Below are 14,866 nucleotides of genomic sequence, written 5' to 3'. Positions count from 1 at the left end.
CCTTAATTAGTAATTGACGTTACACCCAGGGTGACCATAGATCCTAGATTATGCCTGTTGTACTGGAGTAATTTATAGCACCCCTTTTGTATTCAAGTACTCTGGTTTGGATGGTAAATTATAAGGTCACCTTTTTTGTATATAGCCCCTTTAAACAACCCTGTGGAGTGGGCAGGTTATTGTTCTCCTTACGTAGATGAGCAAAATGAGGCTTAGAGATCTTGAGTGACTTTCTCTGGGTCCTGCCCCCTTTGAGTGGCAGTGCCAGCTCTTGAGTCCCACAAGAGATCCTTTGGTTCCACTTCCAGGGCACCATCCTCCTCTCTCTGCACCCCAGTCCATGCTGGAATGCCCCACTGCCGTGGTGCTCCTCCCTCACCCAGGAAGGAGGCCCAGGGAACAGTGTGGGTGTATTTGGGTGAAGCCAGTGTGACTGTACCCATTTGGGTTCTTCACCAGGCCCTATCTGAATTTCCCACCCACACTTCCTGGCTGAAAGGACCCAAATCCAAGGATCCTGCCGTAAATCTGGAAATTTGTCATCCTCCACCACAGTTAGCAAACAGCCTGCACTCTCATCCCTACTGTGTCCTGGAGCCTTCCGACCTCCTCCTTTCTGCTCATGCTTCCCTGACTGGGGAACGTTACCACCTTTCCCCACCCCAGGGTGTGTGTGAACAAGAGACACCAGCATAGGGGATTTTCTCCAAGTCTGTGCACCGTGTAGTCAGGAAGTCCTGCCCCTCCCCGTCCACTTCATGTTGTACCCCTGGTACCTGTTGAGCCTGGCACATGTGGCAACCACAGATGCTTACTGAATGAATATTTTATGTCCATTGAGGCTGATACACATGGGGGTGCTCAAGGAGCCTTCTCTTTGACCCCTGCCTCCGCCAGGTGTGCCCCTGAGAGCTTGAAGACACGTACCTTCTCCCATGCCAGTGACACCTGGATGTTTGGGGTAACGTTGTGGGAGATGTTCACCTATGGCCAGGAGCCCTGGATTGGCCTCAATGGAAGTCAGGTGAGGGGCCTGGGAGGCGTGCTGCCCATAGGGTGTTGGGGGGGAGTTGTTAATTTGGTCCTTGGCTCCCAACCTGACCATGTCGGATCTGGCTCTCATCTGACGGACCCCCTCCCCCACCCCCATACAAGACCTCTCAGGGAGAACCCAGCAAAGAGAAGGGGCTGCCCTTGTTCCCTGGCCCTTGCCACGTCCACTCATTCCGAGGCCCCAGACTTGGGAAGAAGGGTCAGAGTGTCCTGGAGAGGGCGCCTCCGCGGAGGGGAGGAATGGCACTGCAGCCAGCAGCTGCAGCTGTGGCGTGGGCTGGAGGAAAGGTGGGGAGTGAAGAGCTGAGTGCTCTGCTGATCCTGAAACTCTGCACCACCCCTCTTTAGATCCTGCATAAGATCGACAAGGAGGGGGAGAGGCTGCCCCGTCCCGAGGACTGCCCCCAGGACATCTACAATGTCATGGTCCAGTGCTGGGCTCATAAGCCAGAGGACAGACCCACATTTGTGGCTCTTCGAGACTTTCTGCTGGAGGTGAGAGTCAGGTCTGCCTACCAGAGCAGGGGTGTCCAAGCAAGGGCTGCCCAGGGGTTGGCCCTGGTGGGTAATGAACTGTCTCTGCTTCCAGGCCCAGCCCACTGACATGCGGGCCCTTCAGGATTTCGAGGAACCGGACAAGCTGCACATCCAGATGAATGATGTCATCACCGTCATTGAGGGAAGGTAAGGAGTGCATGGGCTGTGCCCTGCCCTGGGATACCTTGAGGGCATAGGTTGGAGGGGCATGTGGACCGAGATCTCTTCTGCCTCCAGATTCCCATGGCCACACACAGGCTGGTGATTGGGCCTGAGCCCTCAGTGTGAGGGAGGACAGGCCTGGGTCAGACTCTTCAGTGCGTGGGGTTGAGGACTCAGATGCTGCTGCTCAGATGGGCTTTTCCCTGCCTAGCTGCCCCCGTCACCCTTTTCCACTGGGCTCTAACCCGGCTATGTGGATGGGGCCAGGCTGCCCGCCTAGAGCGCTGGGACTCCCAAACATTCCTCCTCTAGGTTTCCCCTCCTCTCCCTGCCTCCTCTCAGCATGAGGACTCTTGACTATCTACCTGGTGCCTTTTGGGACCCAAGCAGCCTCCCCCTTGCCCGGGCCTCCCCTAGTTTGGGACTTTCCTCCATTCTCTGCCCAGTCTCCCCTCACAGGGCCCTCTCTGCTCCTGCCCCCACCCCAGCTTCTCCTGAGTCACTGGCTCCTACCTGCAGCCAGAGTGCCAGCTGCCGCCCTTGGAGGCCCCACCCACCGCTGGCCCCGCCTGCTGCTATCTGATCCCAGAGTGTCTGAGGAACTGGTTGGGGCAGGGCAAGCTTCAGGTGCCTTTGGGGTAGGGGGTGAGTGTCGAGGATCAGGAAGAAGAGTGAAGCTGAGGAAATTCCCTGTGCTCCCCGCTCCTCTGACTCAGAACCAGGCAAGGATGGGGGCTGGGGGCTGCTTTCCATGTAGCTTTGTTTACCTGGACTTCAGGGTTTGGGGCTTGCAGCCTTCAGTTAAATCTTGTGCCTCATGGGGAGTTGGTGAGGTGGGAGAGCCTCTCGGTCCCAGTCAGGTGATAGAGCAGGGCTGGAACCTGGGCTGGCTGTGTAGGAACAAGTCGTGCATGGCTGTGGCCCCAGCACCTCCCCCAGGCCAGAGCTCCCTCACTTTTGAGCGCAGAATCTGGGAACAAGAATGGCATGCCAACAGGTTGCAGGGGTCAGCTATGGCTGGGGAGTGAGTGGCGGTGGAAGACAGCAGAAGGCTTCTAGAAGGAGAGAGACTGGTTGGACAGGAAGGAACACTGTCTATAGGTTTGAAGTTGAGGGGCCAGGGAAGGGATTGTGGGCATGGCACTCTAGGGAGGATTCTGGAAATAGGAAGATTAAAGGTGGGGGCTCCCCTGAAGGTACCTGGCAGGGCCTTAAGCCAGAAGTCTGGGCCTACTACCATTTCCACCTCTGGGAGCCAGAGAGCTTGGACCTGACCCCTTCTTGTGCTCCTACTGCAACCCTAGGTCTTCACCACCCACTTCTCCTACTTTCAGTGGGAGCTTGTGTGCCAGCCAGTGTTCCCTAGGGGTGACTCAGGAGCCTCCTGTGTTTACGGGGCGTGAGTCTCTCTCTCTCAAGCTGGCGCCCGAGGTCACCGCCAGAGCAAGGCGGGCAGTGGGAGGAGCCGGAGAAGCGGCTCCTCCTGGGAGGGTCGTGGGTGCACCAGCCCTGCCCTTCCGCCACAGGCTCCGGTTGGCCCCAGCTGCTGGGTGTGCTTCTGCTACTGCCACTGCTTGGGCTGGCTGGGCTCCTCATGGGCCACCAGCCCTGACTTGGACCACAGCACCTGGCTTGTTGGGTCCCTGGAGCTGCTCAGGAGGTGGGAGGTGAGGGGCAGGAGGTCACGACAGCCGGTGAGGCTTTGGGAGTGGGACCGGGTGTTGGTGGAGGCAGAGCTTTAACCCTGCCCCCTTGTTTTCTCAGTCCCGCATATCTGTGTTTGTTTGGCGGACTCTGTTTCCATGTCTCTGGGTGGATGGGCTCTGTTGTGTGTCTTGGGCCTGGGTTTGTGCACGTAGGCTCTGTCTGTTCCTGCCTGGCTCTCAGCTCCCTCCTTATCCATGCTTTTCTCTTAGCCTTGGATCCCAGAGTCCGGAAGCCACTTGCCCCAGCTCTGACTGATTCTGTAGTCTTAGTGTTTCTCAGGTACCAAGCGGTGGGCAGAGAGAAGACACCTAGATATTGTGAGCTCGGCTTAGGAGGCTCTGTCTAGATTTAGAGAGATATGTGTTAACTGATCTTTCACAGGGGGTCTTATTGGAAGGGTGGGGTGGCTGGCAGCACTTTTGTTCTGTGTTCAGAACTGGTGAAGGACAGAGGCTTTTAAATCCATTTTCAGGGCCTGGTGTGGCCCCGTAGCTGTTGCTTCCTGTGATAGGTCATGGAGGTGACAAAGATCCATGTTATCCTTGAGGCTAGGGATGCCTGGGGCACCAGAGAGAAGGTGGGAGCAGGTGTTTTGAGCAGAATGTTTAGCTGATATTTGTTTAGCCGTTTCTGGACTACCTTAAACCAGGACTGGAACAGGTGCTAAGATTTCCAGAGCTGGGACAGCCTTAGGCAGTTCTTAGTTTAGGCCTTGGTTTTCCATCTCGCCTGCCCCAGGGAATGCTGACGGGAAGGGAGGCCGCTGGGGCAGCAGGAAGTAGAAAGTTCATGCTGGAGGTGCTGGTCCCTTTGCCTACCCGCCCAGGATTCCCCATCTGTCTCTGCTTCAGTCACTGCAATGGCAGGCCTGGCCCTCCCATTGCCGTGGACACTCTGGCCAGTTCCTGGTGAGAAGAGAGGGTTCGGCCAGAACAGGCTGGGTGGGAGGGGCGTCTCCATCCTCTCTGGGATACTGGCCCCTCAGCCCTGAACCTCAAAGGGGGATATGTGGGCTGTGAGAGGCAGCATTGGCCATCTTGGACGTTCCATTTCAGCCTTGTCAAGGGAGAATGCTGCTTCCGAGCGTGCCTGGGTGCAGTCCCAAGGGGCTGTCCTCACACACTGCACCCTGGCTCCTGCCCCCCAGTGGCCAGCATGTTTTTGAAAAGTGCTGTCAGGACTCCCCGCAGCCTTGGGGGCTCTTGTCTTAGCCGTGCCTGTCATAAGGGGAGGTGGGCTTGGTGTCTCTTTTCACTCTCGCAGTTGGGTCCAAGGCAGGCTTCTATGTGAGGAGCTGGGCTGTCCTGGCAAACGGAGAGGGGTGGAGGGAGCAGCCTCCTGCCGGCCCTGGCCTTGGGCACGAGTCCACTCTACTCTGAAGGCCATCTCCACCCCGGCTGCAGTTCTCACCCCAGTTAATGAGCTTCTCTGGAGAGAGGTGGAGAGCAGAGTCTGGCATCTAGCTGGGGTGGTAAGAGCCAGTAGGGAGCCTGTGGGTGTTGGGGGCAGGCAGCAGCCAGGGTCCCTGGTGCTGGGTACCCCTCTCCTAGACAGTTGACATAGGAGGCTGTGTGCATGGTGCAAAGCCATTTCTCTCCTCCTTTGAATGGCCCTGCTATTTTCGGATGGGCCTTGTCCCTGCTTGGGGTGTTGTCCTCTCTTCTTCCTTCCCCCGCTGAGGGCAGGGTGGTAACCACAGGGTTGCTGCGTGTGGCAGTGGGGCTGGGCTGTAGGAGCTCAGCCCCACCTCTCACCTCCCTGGGGACTGCTGTGCTCATGGGGTTTGACCTTTGGCCCCTGGGAGAGGCTGTTGTGGAGGTCTCCCTGCCCCAGCCGGGCCTTGTCACCTCACGAGCGGTGGGTCCAGGTGCTCAGGCATCACGAGCACCCCATCCTCTCTCCTCCAGCCCCTGCTGTCTGGCTGCATTTCAAGGGGGCCTTCTTTACATTCCTGGGTGTGGGGCAGGTGAAGGTGTGGGGGTGACAGGGAGGGCACGCTGCCTGGCCCCACGTGTGCCCGCCACAGCAGCGTGGGCTGCCAACACCTCTGCCGAGTCCATGCTCTGCCCACATCGTGAGGTGTGAACGATTCCAGCAGCAGATGCAGGAGCCACACAGCTTTTGGGCTTTACAAGTGTCCAGGGGAGAGCTCTGTTCTTTCTTGTCCCCATCCCAGGCCCCGGCTTGGGCTTTGTCAACGGTGGTTTAGTGTCTGAGGTCAGAGCAAGGGACCAGTCCTATGGTCTGGTCACTTGGGAGTACTGAGTTCCCTCCCAGACCCTTTGTCTTAAGACAAGATAGAGCTCCTCCTGAGCAGACGAATAGCAAGGGTGAGGCTCCCGCAGGCCTGACAGAAGGTGGTGGAAGGCGCTGGAGAGTCACAGAGCAGTGAAGAGGAGGCTTGGGTTGCCCCGAGCGCTTCCAGACCCTTGAAGGTCTGCGGGCGGGAGGTAGGGTGCAGTTGGAGGGCTTGGCCCACATCCCAGTGCTGAGGCTCCTGATACTCTCTCAGGCCCCTGCATCTCTTAGAACCTGACTGAGGAGTGAAATCTAGTGGCCGGAAGAGGACTGGGGCCCAGGCCTTGCGGGGGAGAGAGGCAGGCAGAGTGGTCTTGGGAGAGGGGCCTTGCAGACAGAACAAGTAGGTTTGAGTCCTGGGTCTGCTGTAATCTTTCTGGTAATCTGGCAAGTCATGTTGCTTGTTGGAACATGTTGCCTTGTTTGTAAACTTATAGGAAAAGCTGCCTGACCCACCTAGAGAGCTTATGGTAAGGCTGTGTGCAAACAGCCAGGCCTGTATGGGGCTGCGGGGAAGGAGGGCTGATGGCAGGCCGCCTGGCTCTGAGGCCTGCCAAGGTGGCTAGGGTATGAGAAGGGTCCCACTGCCTGGGGCCGCCCTGCCACAGCTGGTGCTCACTGTGTCATCTCTGTCGGGCAGGGCTGAGAACTACTGGTGGCGTGGGCAGAACACGCGGACGCTGTGTGTGGGGCCCTTCCCTCGCAACGTGGTGACCTCCGTGGCCGGCCTGTCAGCCCAGGACATCAGCCAGCCACTGCAGAATAGCTTCATTCACACGGGGCATGGCGACAGCGACCCCCGCCACTGCTGGGGCTTTCCCGACAAGATTGACGAGTGAGTACCTGGGCAGGCCGCCGAGGCCGAGGCCGAGGCTCCAGGGCCTGCAGCCCCTCACATGCCCCACGTGAGCTCTTGCTGCCCTTCACCCTGTCTCTGGGTCTCCTCAGCCCTGACCCTGCCAGTCTTCCCTCCTGATCCCCTGCTCGCTCTCGGCAAGCTGCGGAACCTAGAAAGCCCCAGCCTGGGAGTCGGCATTCCTGATCTGGGTGCTTTCTTTTCTGTTTGGAGGGCGTGGGCAAGTCTCTTAACTCTGAGGCTTACTTCGTCTTCCATGAAAGAGGTGCACCCAGCAGAGGTGGCTGTAGGTCCATCAGTGAGGCGAGGGTTGTGAATGTTCTCTGCAGTAGAGAGTGCTGCTCAGATGCAGGGCTCACGAGGGAAGCTTTCCTACTCGACTTCTTCCATGGGCTATTCCCAAGTCAGTTTTCCTAAGGCCAGCGTGCCAGGAGGGCTTCCACCCAGTGGCGGTGCAGTCCAGACTCAGAAGGTCCTGACCCCAGTTCTGCCTGCAGTGAAGAGCTAGACACTCTGTCCCACGGCCAGGACAGGGGCCCAGGAAGCATGGCTCTCACAGTCACCTGTGTTTGAAGGCGTCACTGAGCCACGCCTTAGAGCTCACACACACGCCCTAGCCTTGTGTCTCGAGCTGACACGGACACTGCCCCTCCAGCCGTGCGCACACAGCTCTCGCTGCGGCCAGCCTCTTCCTCTCCTGACCTCTGCGGCTGCAGAGGCGCAGAGCAGGCGCTTTCCCACGGCAGCCGCATGCTTCCTCCTGTGAGCCTCCCTCCTGCGCAGCCACTGCCTGACAGGGGAACTTTCGCTTCCCTCCTCTTTCTGTGCTGCCCTATTTTCTGCTCTTTGCATTGTGGCTGTCTGCCTCCCTCAGCGCTCTCCTGGCCTGGCGCTGGACGTGGCGTCCGTGTGCTCGTGAGCCTGGCACTGCACACGGGCTCTGTGGAGCGCACGGGCTCTCTGGAGCGCACGCAGCATTGTCCCTCTCGCTCTGCAGCAGAGGCCCGCGGGACCTGAGTGAGCAGAGCCACTTTCTGGGTTCTCTCTCCCTCGGTGTCCCCTGCAGTTCCCAGCCTGGGCGTGCTCTTCCAGCCCCACACATAGTGCTCATTTCTCTTCTTCTCTTAGCTTCCTTTCCTTCCCAAGGACAACATGCTAGCGCTGGATGTAGAGGCTGAGTGAGGTGCCGGTCTAGGTGTCAAAGGAAAGGGACCCAGGTTGGGTGCTGGTTGTCACTGCCGGGGATGGAGTCGGGGCGAGGCAACGTCTGAGCCTGCAGTATCCTGCTTTCCCCCGCACATCCCCTACCCCAGTCGTGAGGCAGAGGGTGGCTTGGTTTCCAGCAGCTTTTCACTGTAGACAGAACTGGGGTGAGGTGCTTCCAAGAATGCACCCACACAGCCATGGCTTCTCCTGGCTCACTGGCCTTGGGAAGACTACTGGGACCAGCCATTTGGAAACAGTTGAGTAGCAAAGCTTGTCTTGTGACTCCTGCATTTGAGTAGCCGTTTTTCTTCTCCTGCTGGGTCAGGCCCTGGGATAAGTGCAGGCCAGGGGGAGTGAGCTTGCTTCCCAGACCAGGGCAGCAGGACTCGAAGCCTGCGGGAACATCAGAGGTGGTGTTAGGTGGCAGCTCAGCCTCCCCCACCTGCCCACGCATCACCCTGTGAAGCTCACTCTGTACGCGGGAGGGCCTTGCCGTCTCCTTTAAGTAAAAGGATGAGGCCACTGGGGGCACGTGAGGACCACACAGAGAAGAATCAGTCACTTCCTGGGTGCCCCACCCCAGGGAGCCCCCTGGCAGCAACTCACGCCAGGCCTCCAGCCCTCTGCTGGCTGCACGGGGTTCCAGGCCTCCTGCTGACTTCTGATACACATGGCACCATGTGAGGCGTGGTGAACAGGGAGGGCCTTCACCCTCCACGCCTCACACGCCAGAGCCCCAAGCTGGGTGAGGTCGGCCTGTGTCTCTTGCCTCACAAGAGCCAGGCAAGGGCCTGAGAGAGAGTGCAGACACCTCCCGCAGGGGCCAGTGCCCTCTGCCCCACTCCAGGCGTGCCATGGCCAGCCCAGCCCCATTCCTCCAGGCTTTAATCAGCCCCAGTGACTAAGTCCCAGCTACTGACAGTTGGCACAGGGGTTGAGGGTGAGTTGGAGCAGGGCAGGTGGGCCGTCCTCTTCCCCTTCTCCCGGCAGTGTGGCAGAAGGCTGCCTGCCGCCCCCCGGCTGGGACACAGTAGCCCTGATGCCTCTGTTCCAGGCTCTCCCAGGGTGGCCTGCAGCACAGGAGTGCGTGCCTGCAGGCAGCTGCCAGGTGTGGGTTGGGGTGCCGTGGGGTCGTGGAGTGTTGAAGGAGTCCCTGAAGTCCTAGACTGTTCAGCCCTCTCTCCAGGATGTCCTCCCGGTTACAGCCTGGATCTGTGGAAGAGATGCCAGGGTCTACAGACTGGGTGTTGAGCTCTGTCCTTCATGCCCGACTCTCCCACTCAGCTGCTCCAAGATGAGGGGGCTTTGATGAGAGGATGCCCCGGACACGCTCAGGATTTTATTTTCTGCCTGACCCCAGGGTCCAGGCCTAACGTTTCTACCAGAGGTTTTCTCACTGTCCCCCTCCCTTTCCCTGCCATCTGACCTGGCTCTCTCCCCACAGACTGTATCTGGGAAACCCCATGGACCCTCCTGACCTGCTAAGTGTGGAACTGAGCACCTCCCAACCCATTCAGCATCTGGGAAGGGTGAAAAGTAAGAGCCTTCCCACCCCTTGCATCCCATGTCCATTGGCTCCCCAGGAAGGGGTACTGTGTGCTCAGGACCCCTCAAGCCTGCTGTTCTGGGGACAGTTGGGTCAGGGCGGCAGGCAGAACAGCTGTGTCCCTGGCTCCGGCCGGGCGTGGGGTGGAAGACAAGAGGCAGCTGTATCCGCCGAGGTGGGCATCCTCAGGCTGGCCCTGCGTCAGCCCCGCCCGCCTCGGCTTCCCTCCTCCCTCCTTCCCGTGCTCAGATCCTGGCTTTCCTCACTTCCCCTGATCCTGTTCTCTCCTGAGCCAAAACCACCCCACGGGCTCCATCCCGGCCAGGAGTCTCATCCATCTCCCGGATCCTGTGCCTGCCATTCCAGCACTCGGTTCCCCTTCCTGCCGCCCCATGGCCTCCCATGTTCTGCTGGGTGTGTACACTCGCTCCCTCTATTCACTTCTCTCCTCTCTCTCTCTCTCCACACTCTGCCCTCTCCTCTGGCTCCGTCCCCTCCCCTGTTTTGCCCTGCTCTGTCCCTGTCTTCTCTGCATGGCCTTTCTTGCAGGGGAGCCTCCACCTCGCCCACCTCAGCCTGCCATCTTCACTCAGAGTAAGTGGGGCTGCTCTTGGTGCCTTGGCCCCCGCCCCCGCCCCCTCTCCTCTCTCACTCCCCTCCTCCTGGAAGGTACAGAGCCCTGTGGTGGCTGGGTGGGTAGGGATGAGGGTGTGTGCTGTGAACTTTTGCTGCTGACCTGGCCTATTATGCCTGTCTCCCCCCACTGTACCCCAAATGCCTGGGCACCTGGAGCAGATGTAGTCCTGGTGCCTGCCTCGACCTCTCTCTGCTGCTACTAGGCCCTGCCTCACTCCCTTTCGGACCTGCAGAGGCTGCGTCTGGGCTTTCGTGGTGGTTGGTCAGGAGCTCTGTCCACTCCAAGGATGGCTCCTGTGGCCCTCGATGGCAGGAGTCTGCCCTATGCCTGCTCTAATGGTGTGCCGTGGTGGGGGTAGGAGTAGGGGTTTACTAACCAGGGCCTAGGAGCAGGGGCATTTGGAGTCTTGTGTTGGTGGGGACAGGTAGGAGTAGGGTGTTGACCACTCAAGCTTAGGTGGAGGCAGGGGGCTCACCAGCCCACACACAGAGGGCTGACAGTGCATGGAGCGGGCCCTGCCCTCCTGTTTGGATGAAGTGGGGTGTGCACTGAGAATGCTGGCAGATAAGGGCTGACCTCTAGCGGAATTGGCCTCCTTTCCCACATCCCACCACCCTTGTGCCCCTTCCTGACTCTGCCTTCCTGTTGGGGTCTCCCTTTCCAACACAGAGCCGACCTATGACCCTGTGAGCGAGGACCAGGACCCCCTGTCCAGTGACTTCAAGAGGCTGGGCCTGCGGAAGCCAGGTCTGCCCCGAGGGCTGTGGCTAGTGAAGCCCTCAGTCCGAGTGCTGGGCACCAAGGCAGGCCGCAGCAGTGGGGCCGAGGTCACCCTCATCGACTTCGGGGAGGAGCCCTTGGTCCCAGCTCCACGGCCCTGCGCGCCCTCCCTGGCACAGCTGGCCATGGACGCCTGCTCCTTGCTGGACAAGACCCCGCCGCAGAGCCCCACGCGGGCACTGCCCCGGCCATTGCATCCTACACCTGTGGTGGATTGGGACGCACGCCCACTGCCCCCACCCCCTGCCTATGACGACGTGGCCCAGGATGAGGATGACTTTGAGGTCTGCTCCATCAACAGCACGCTGGTGGGCGCAGGGGTCTCCACTGGGCTCCGCCATGGTGAGACCAATTACGCCTTTGTGCCTGAGCAGGCGCGGCTGCCCCCTCCCCTGGAGGACAACCTGTTCCTCCCCCCCCAGGGGGGGAGCAAGCCACCCAGCTCCACCCAGACCACAGAGGTCTTTCAGGCCCTGCAGCAGGAGTGCATGCGACAGCTGCAGGCCCCGGCTGGGCCACTGGCCCTCTCACCCAGCCCAGTGGGCGATGACAAGCCCCAGGTGCCCCCCCGGGTACCTATCCCCCCTCGGCCCACGCGCCCACGTGCTGAGCTGTCTCCAGCCACCTCAGGCGAGGAGGAGATGGGTCGGTGGCCTGGACCTGCCTCCCCTCCCCGGGTGCCTCCCCGAGAGCCCCTGTCCCCTCAAGGCTCAAGGACCCCCAGCCCCCTGGTGCAACCTGGCAGCTCCCCGCTGCCATCTCGGCTCTCAAGCTCACCTGGGAAGACCATGCCCACCACCCAGAGCTTTGCCTCAGACCCCAAGTATGCCACACCCCAGGTGATCCAGGCCCCCGGTCCGAGGGCTGGGCCCTGCATTCTGCCCATCGTCCGTGATGGCAAGAAGGTCAGCAACACCCACTACTACCTGCTGCCTGAGCGCCCGCCCTACCTGGAGCGCTACCAGCGCTTCCTGCGGGAGGCCCAGAGCCCCGTGGAGCCGGCCCCTCTGCCTGCATCCCTGCTGCTGCCCCCACCCTGCACCCCAGCCCCTGCCGCCCCCACTGCCACCGTCCGACCAATGCCCCAGGCCGCCTCAGACCCCAAGGCCAACGTCTCCAGCAACAACAACAACCCAGGGGCCCGGCCACCGTCCTTGAGGGCCGCTGCTCGGCTGCCACAGAGGGCCTGCCCTGGGGATGGGCTGGAGTCTGGACGGCCTGCAGACAAGATCCAGACGGTGAGCCCCAGGCCTGGCCTTGGGGTGGGGCAGGGGACGAGCAGCAGCCCAAATGATGCTGACAGTTGGGTGGGTGTGCCCAGCTGCAGGCCATGGTGCACGGGGTGACCACGGAGGAGTGCCAGGCGGCCTTGCAGAGCCACGGCTGGAGCGTGCAGAGGGCTGCCCAGTATCTGAAGGTACCACCACCTCCTGCTCTCGTGCTCCCAACCCCCCATCCCTGCCTCTGCCTCTCCGCCTCTACTGGCACCACCCTCTGCCCCCAGGTGGAGCAGCTCTTTGGGCTGGGACTTCGGCCAAGGGGGGAGTGCCACAAAGTGCTGGAGATGTTCGACTGGAACCTGGAGCAAGCCGGCTGCCACCTTCTGGGCTCCTGTGGCCCTGCCCACCACAAGTGAGTGAGCCCCACTCTCTGGCCCCCATCCCAGGAGGGGTGTCCCTGGAGCTGACCACACTAGGAAAAAGCCCAGCACCTCACAGGCAATTCTCGGCCAGGCAGACACAGGGCTCTCCGGCTGGGGGGAGGTTAAGAGGACACAGGTCCCAAGAAGCAGGCAGTTTTAGTTGAAAACAATTTTTCCTAAACTCATTCACTTGGTTTTCAAATGAGCTAAGGAGTAAAAAGGAAATTGGAGCCTCTCTGGTTAAAGGGGGCTTGCTTCCCTCACCCACAGCAGCCCTGATGGCTCCAGGGAGCAGCACTTCAGGACCCCATGATTTAAACAAATATTTCTCTTTTTTTCATATTTCTGTTGAAAGTAACGTGTTTAAAATTGTAATGCCTTTTAAAGGAATGTCCAACAACAACAAAATATTCATTATGTCTTTCCAGTAAAAAGTTTTATAGCAAAGCATATAGCTATATATAGTGTAACAAAATATAGAGAGATATAATTAAATATAGATATGTTTTTTTGTTTTTTTGCTGTTGGGAGAGGGTCTCACTATGTTGTCCAGACTGCTCTCAAGCTCCTGGCCTCAAGTGATCCTCCTGCCTCAGCCTCCCAAAGTGCTGGGATTACAGGCAGAAGCCACCACGCCCAGCCTAGATATGTTTTTAAAAACACAGATATGTAAGATAACATGCTAAATATGTATATGAAACTTTTATCAAGTCAAAAAAGTAGTGAAGCCTGGTCAGACGGGTAGGCTTAGCATCGTCCCAGGAGGTGCTGGTAGCATGTTGTCAGACAGCCCGAGTTAGAACCAGCCTTTGTTGTCACCAACAGTGTGACATTGCACACAGTGTTCAGTTTCTCATCTGTAAAGTGTATGAATAATAGCACCTACCTCATAGAAGCGATTAGAAAGATTAATGAGTGATATATCTGCCATCTAACACACCAAATGTCTGGCACACAGGACACAGTCCCTAAGTGTTAGATATTTGTTAGATACTATCTCGTAGTTATTCTTATGAACTTGCATCCAGTTAAACTTGGGCTTTATCGTACCTGTCGTCCTTGGATACTCGTGATACACAATAGTGCTATTCTCTTCATTCATTCATAGTTTATTAAAGACAAAAGATAAACCAGGATGATAAGTTCCAAAGTTATTGCCTGGGACTACATTTTCCACCTCCTTCACCTGGCACCCAGAGGCAGTGACTCCCCTGGCCCTCTGGAGCTCACACTGGATTTTCCATAATGTATTTAATGGAGGGACGTTTTGGTTGTTTCCCTTCCCTTAGGCGCTGAGATACATCTGCAGAGCCAGAGGGCCTGCCCTGAAGGAATCACTTGAGCCTGTCCATCTGACAAGGGTGGGGCAGCGGCGCCCATGTACAGGCCTGGAGGACCTGCTGCCACTTCTGCTCCCATGGACAGCGAGGCCAAGGCAGCAGGAGGCTGGAGCCCTGCCTTACCTGTCCCTTCTGCACCCAGTGCTGTCCCTGCACACTTTGGTTCAGCTTTGACGCCCAGCCGTGCTGCAAGAAGGAGCCCTGTGAAGGCAGGCCCTGCGCGCGACCTGCTTCTGGCTCCAGCCGTTGGCCGGCCTGTGGCTGGAGTGGTGCCCCCAGGCCCTGCCCAGGGGGACCAGACTGAGAGGAAACCAGGCTTGGCCTGGGCAAGGAGGATGTGTTGGCCACAGAGAAAGGTGGACCAGCACCCAGTGGGCCCTCCTCAGGGCTGGGCCCTTTGCAGGGAGCCCCTGGCAGGCAGTTGGGGTGTCGGACAGAATGTGACTTGTGGCCTCACCATGGACATGTTATGGGACTTGGCTGGTCTTAGAAACTGTGCCTGGAAATAGCCTGAGGTGGCTCAGGAAGCAGGGAAAGGGTGCCAGACCGTTCTCTGGCAGGGACCAGGGCCCAAGGCCCCAGGGCTGGAAGGAGACCAAGGAGGCAGCTGCCCTGGAGGGACATCAGTGCTTCCTCTTTGACCCTAACTCTTTCCCTTGTGCTATTCCCTGTTTTTCCACCAGCCTCTGTTGCCAAAGTTGCTGCCCCAGCTATCTGTACCTGCTTCTCCCAGAGAAATAAACTTAGTTTCTATTTTATGTTACTTACTTGTGCCTGCCTATTTCTTTGCCTGTTGGTCCACATACAGGGCTCCTCAAACTTTTTAAACAGGGGGCCAGTTTACCGTCCCTCAGATTGTTGGAGAGTGCGCCACACATGCGCACTGTGGGCCCGGGATGAGGGCTGCTAAGCAGGACAGGTAGCCTCGGAAAAAAACACCTGGCAGTCCGGATAAATGTCCTCGCTTGGCCTTAGTTTGAGGACCCCTGGACAAGCTTGAGGCCCGGAGGTCGCTCAGGCTGCTGGTTTGTGTTCAGGACGTCAGGCCTTGTAGCACCACCTGTAGGCAGAGGGAGGAAGTGCAGGCCTGGGAGACCCTAAG

The 14,866-nt window shown here is 58.8% G+C and overlaps 1 protein-coding gene across 9 annotated transcripts in view; it reads left to right on the top strand.

The window, feature by feature from the left end:
- The window catches only part of TNK2 (tyrosine kinase non receptor 2), a 39,942-nt gene extending 25,415 nt beyond the window's left edge, over positions 1–14,527 (top strand). For 3 of the 9 annotated variants that reach the window (XM_012780380.2, XM_012780373.2, XM_012780378.2), the window contains exons 7-16: positions 898–1,024; positions 1,402–1,548; positions 1,643–1,737; positions 6,398–6,592; positions 9,264–9,355; positions 9,915–9,959; positions 10,672–12,020; positions 12,104–12,199; positions 12,287–12,414; positions 13,714–14,527. In XM_012780380.2, the coding sequence (XP_012635834.2) occupies positions 898–1,024; positions 1,402–1,548; positions 1,643–1,737; positions 6,398–6,592; positions 9,264–9,355; positions 9,915–9,959; positions 10,672–12,020; positions 12,104–12,199; positions 12,287–12,414; positions 13,714–13,720 (2,281 nt within the window). In that variant the 3' untranslated portion in view covers positions 13,721–14,527. The remainder of the gene's footprint in view (positions 1–897; positions 1,025–1,401; positions 1,549–1,642; positions 1,738–6,397; positions 6,593–9,263; positions 9,356–9,914; positions 9,960–10,671; positions 12,021–12,103; positions 12,200–12,286; positions 12,415–13,713) is intronic. The other 6 variants (XM_076002563.1, XM_012780375.3, XM_012780379.2 and 3 more) reach the window with 3 other exon arrangements.
- The last annotated feature ends 339 nt before the right edge of the window (positions 14,528–14,866 follow it).

This window comes from Microcebus murinus, chromosome 1 (assembly GCF_040939455.1).
Source record: "Microcebus murinus isolate Inina chromosome 1, M.murinus_Inina_mat1.0, whole genome shotgun sequence".
Taxonomy (NCBI): Eukaryota; Metazoa; Chordata; class Mammalia; order Primates; family Cheirogaleidae; genus Microcebus; species Microcebus murinus.
The sequence above is the reverse complement of the archived record's forward strand: the minus strand, read 5'-3'. Positions and strand labels throughout refer to the sequence as shown.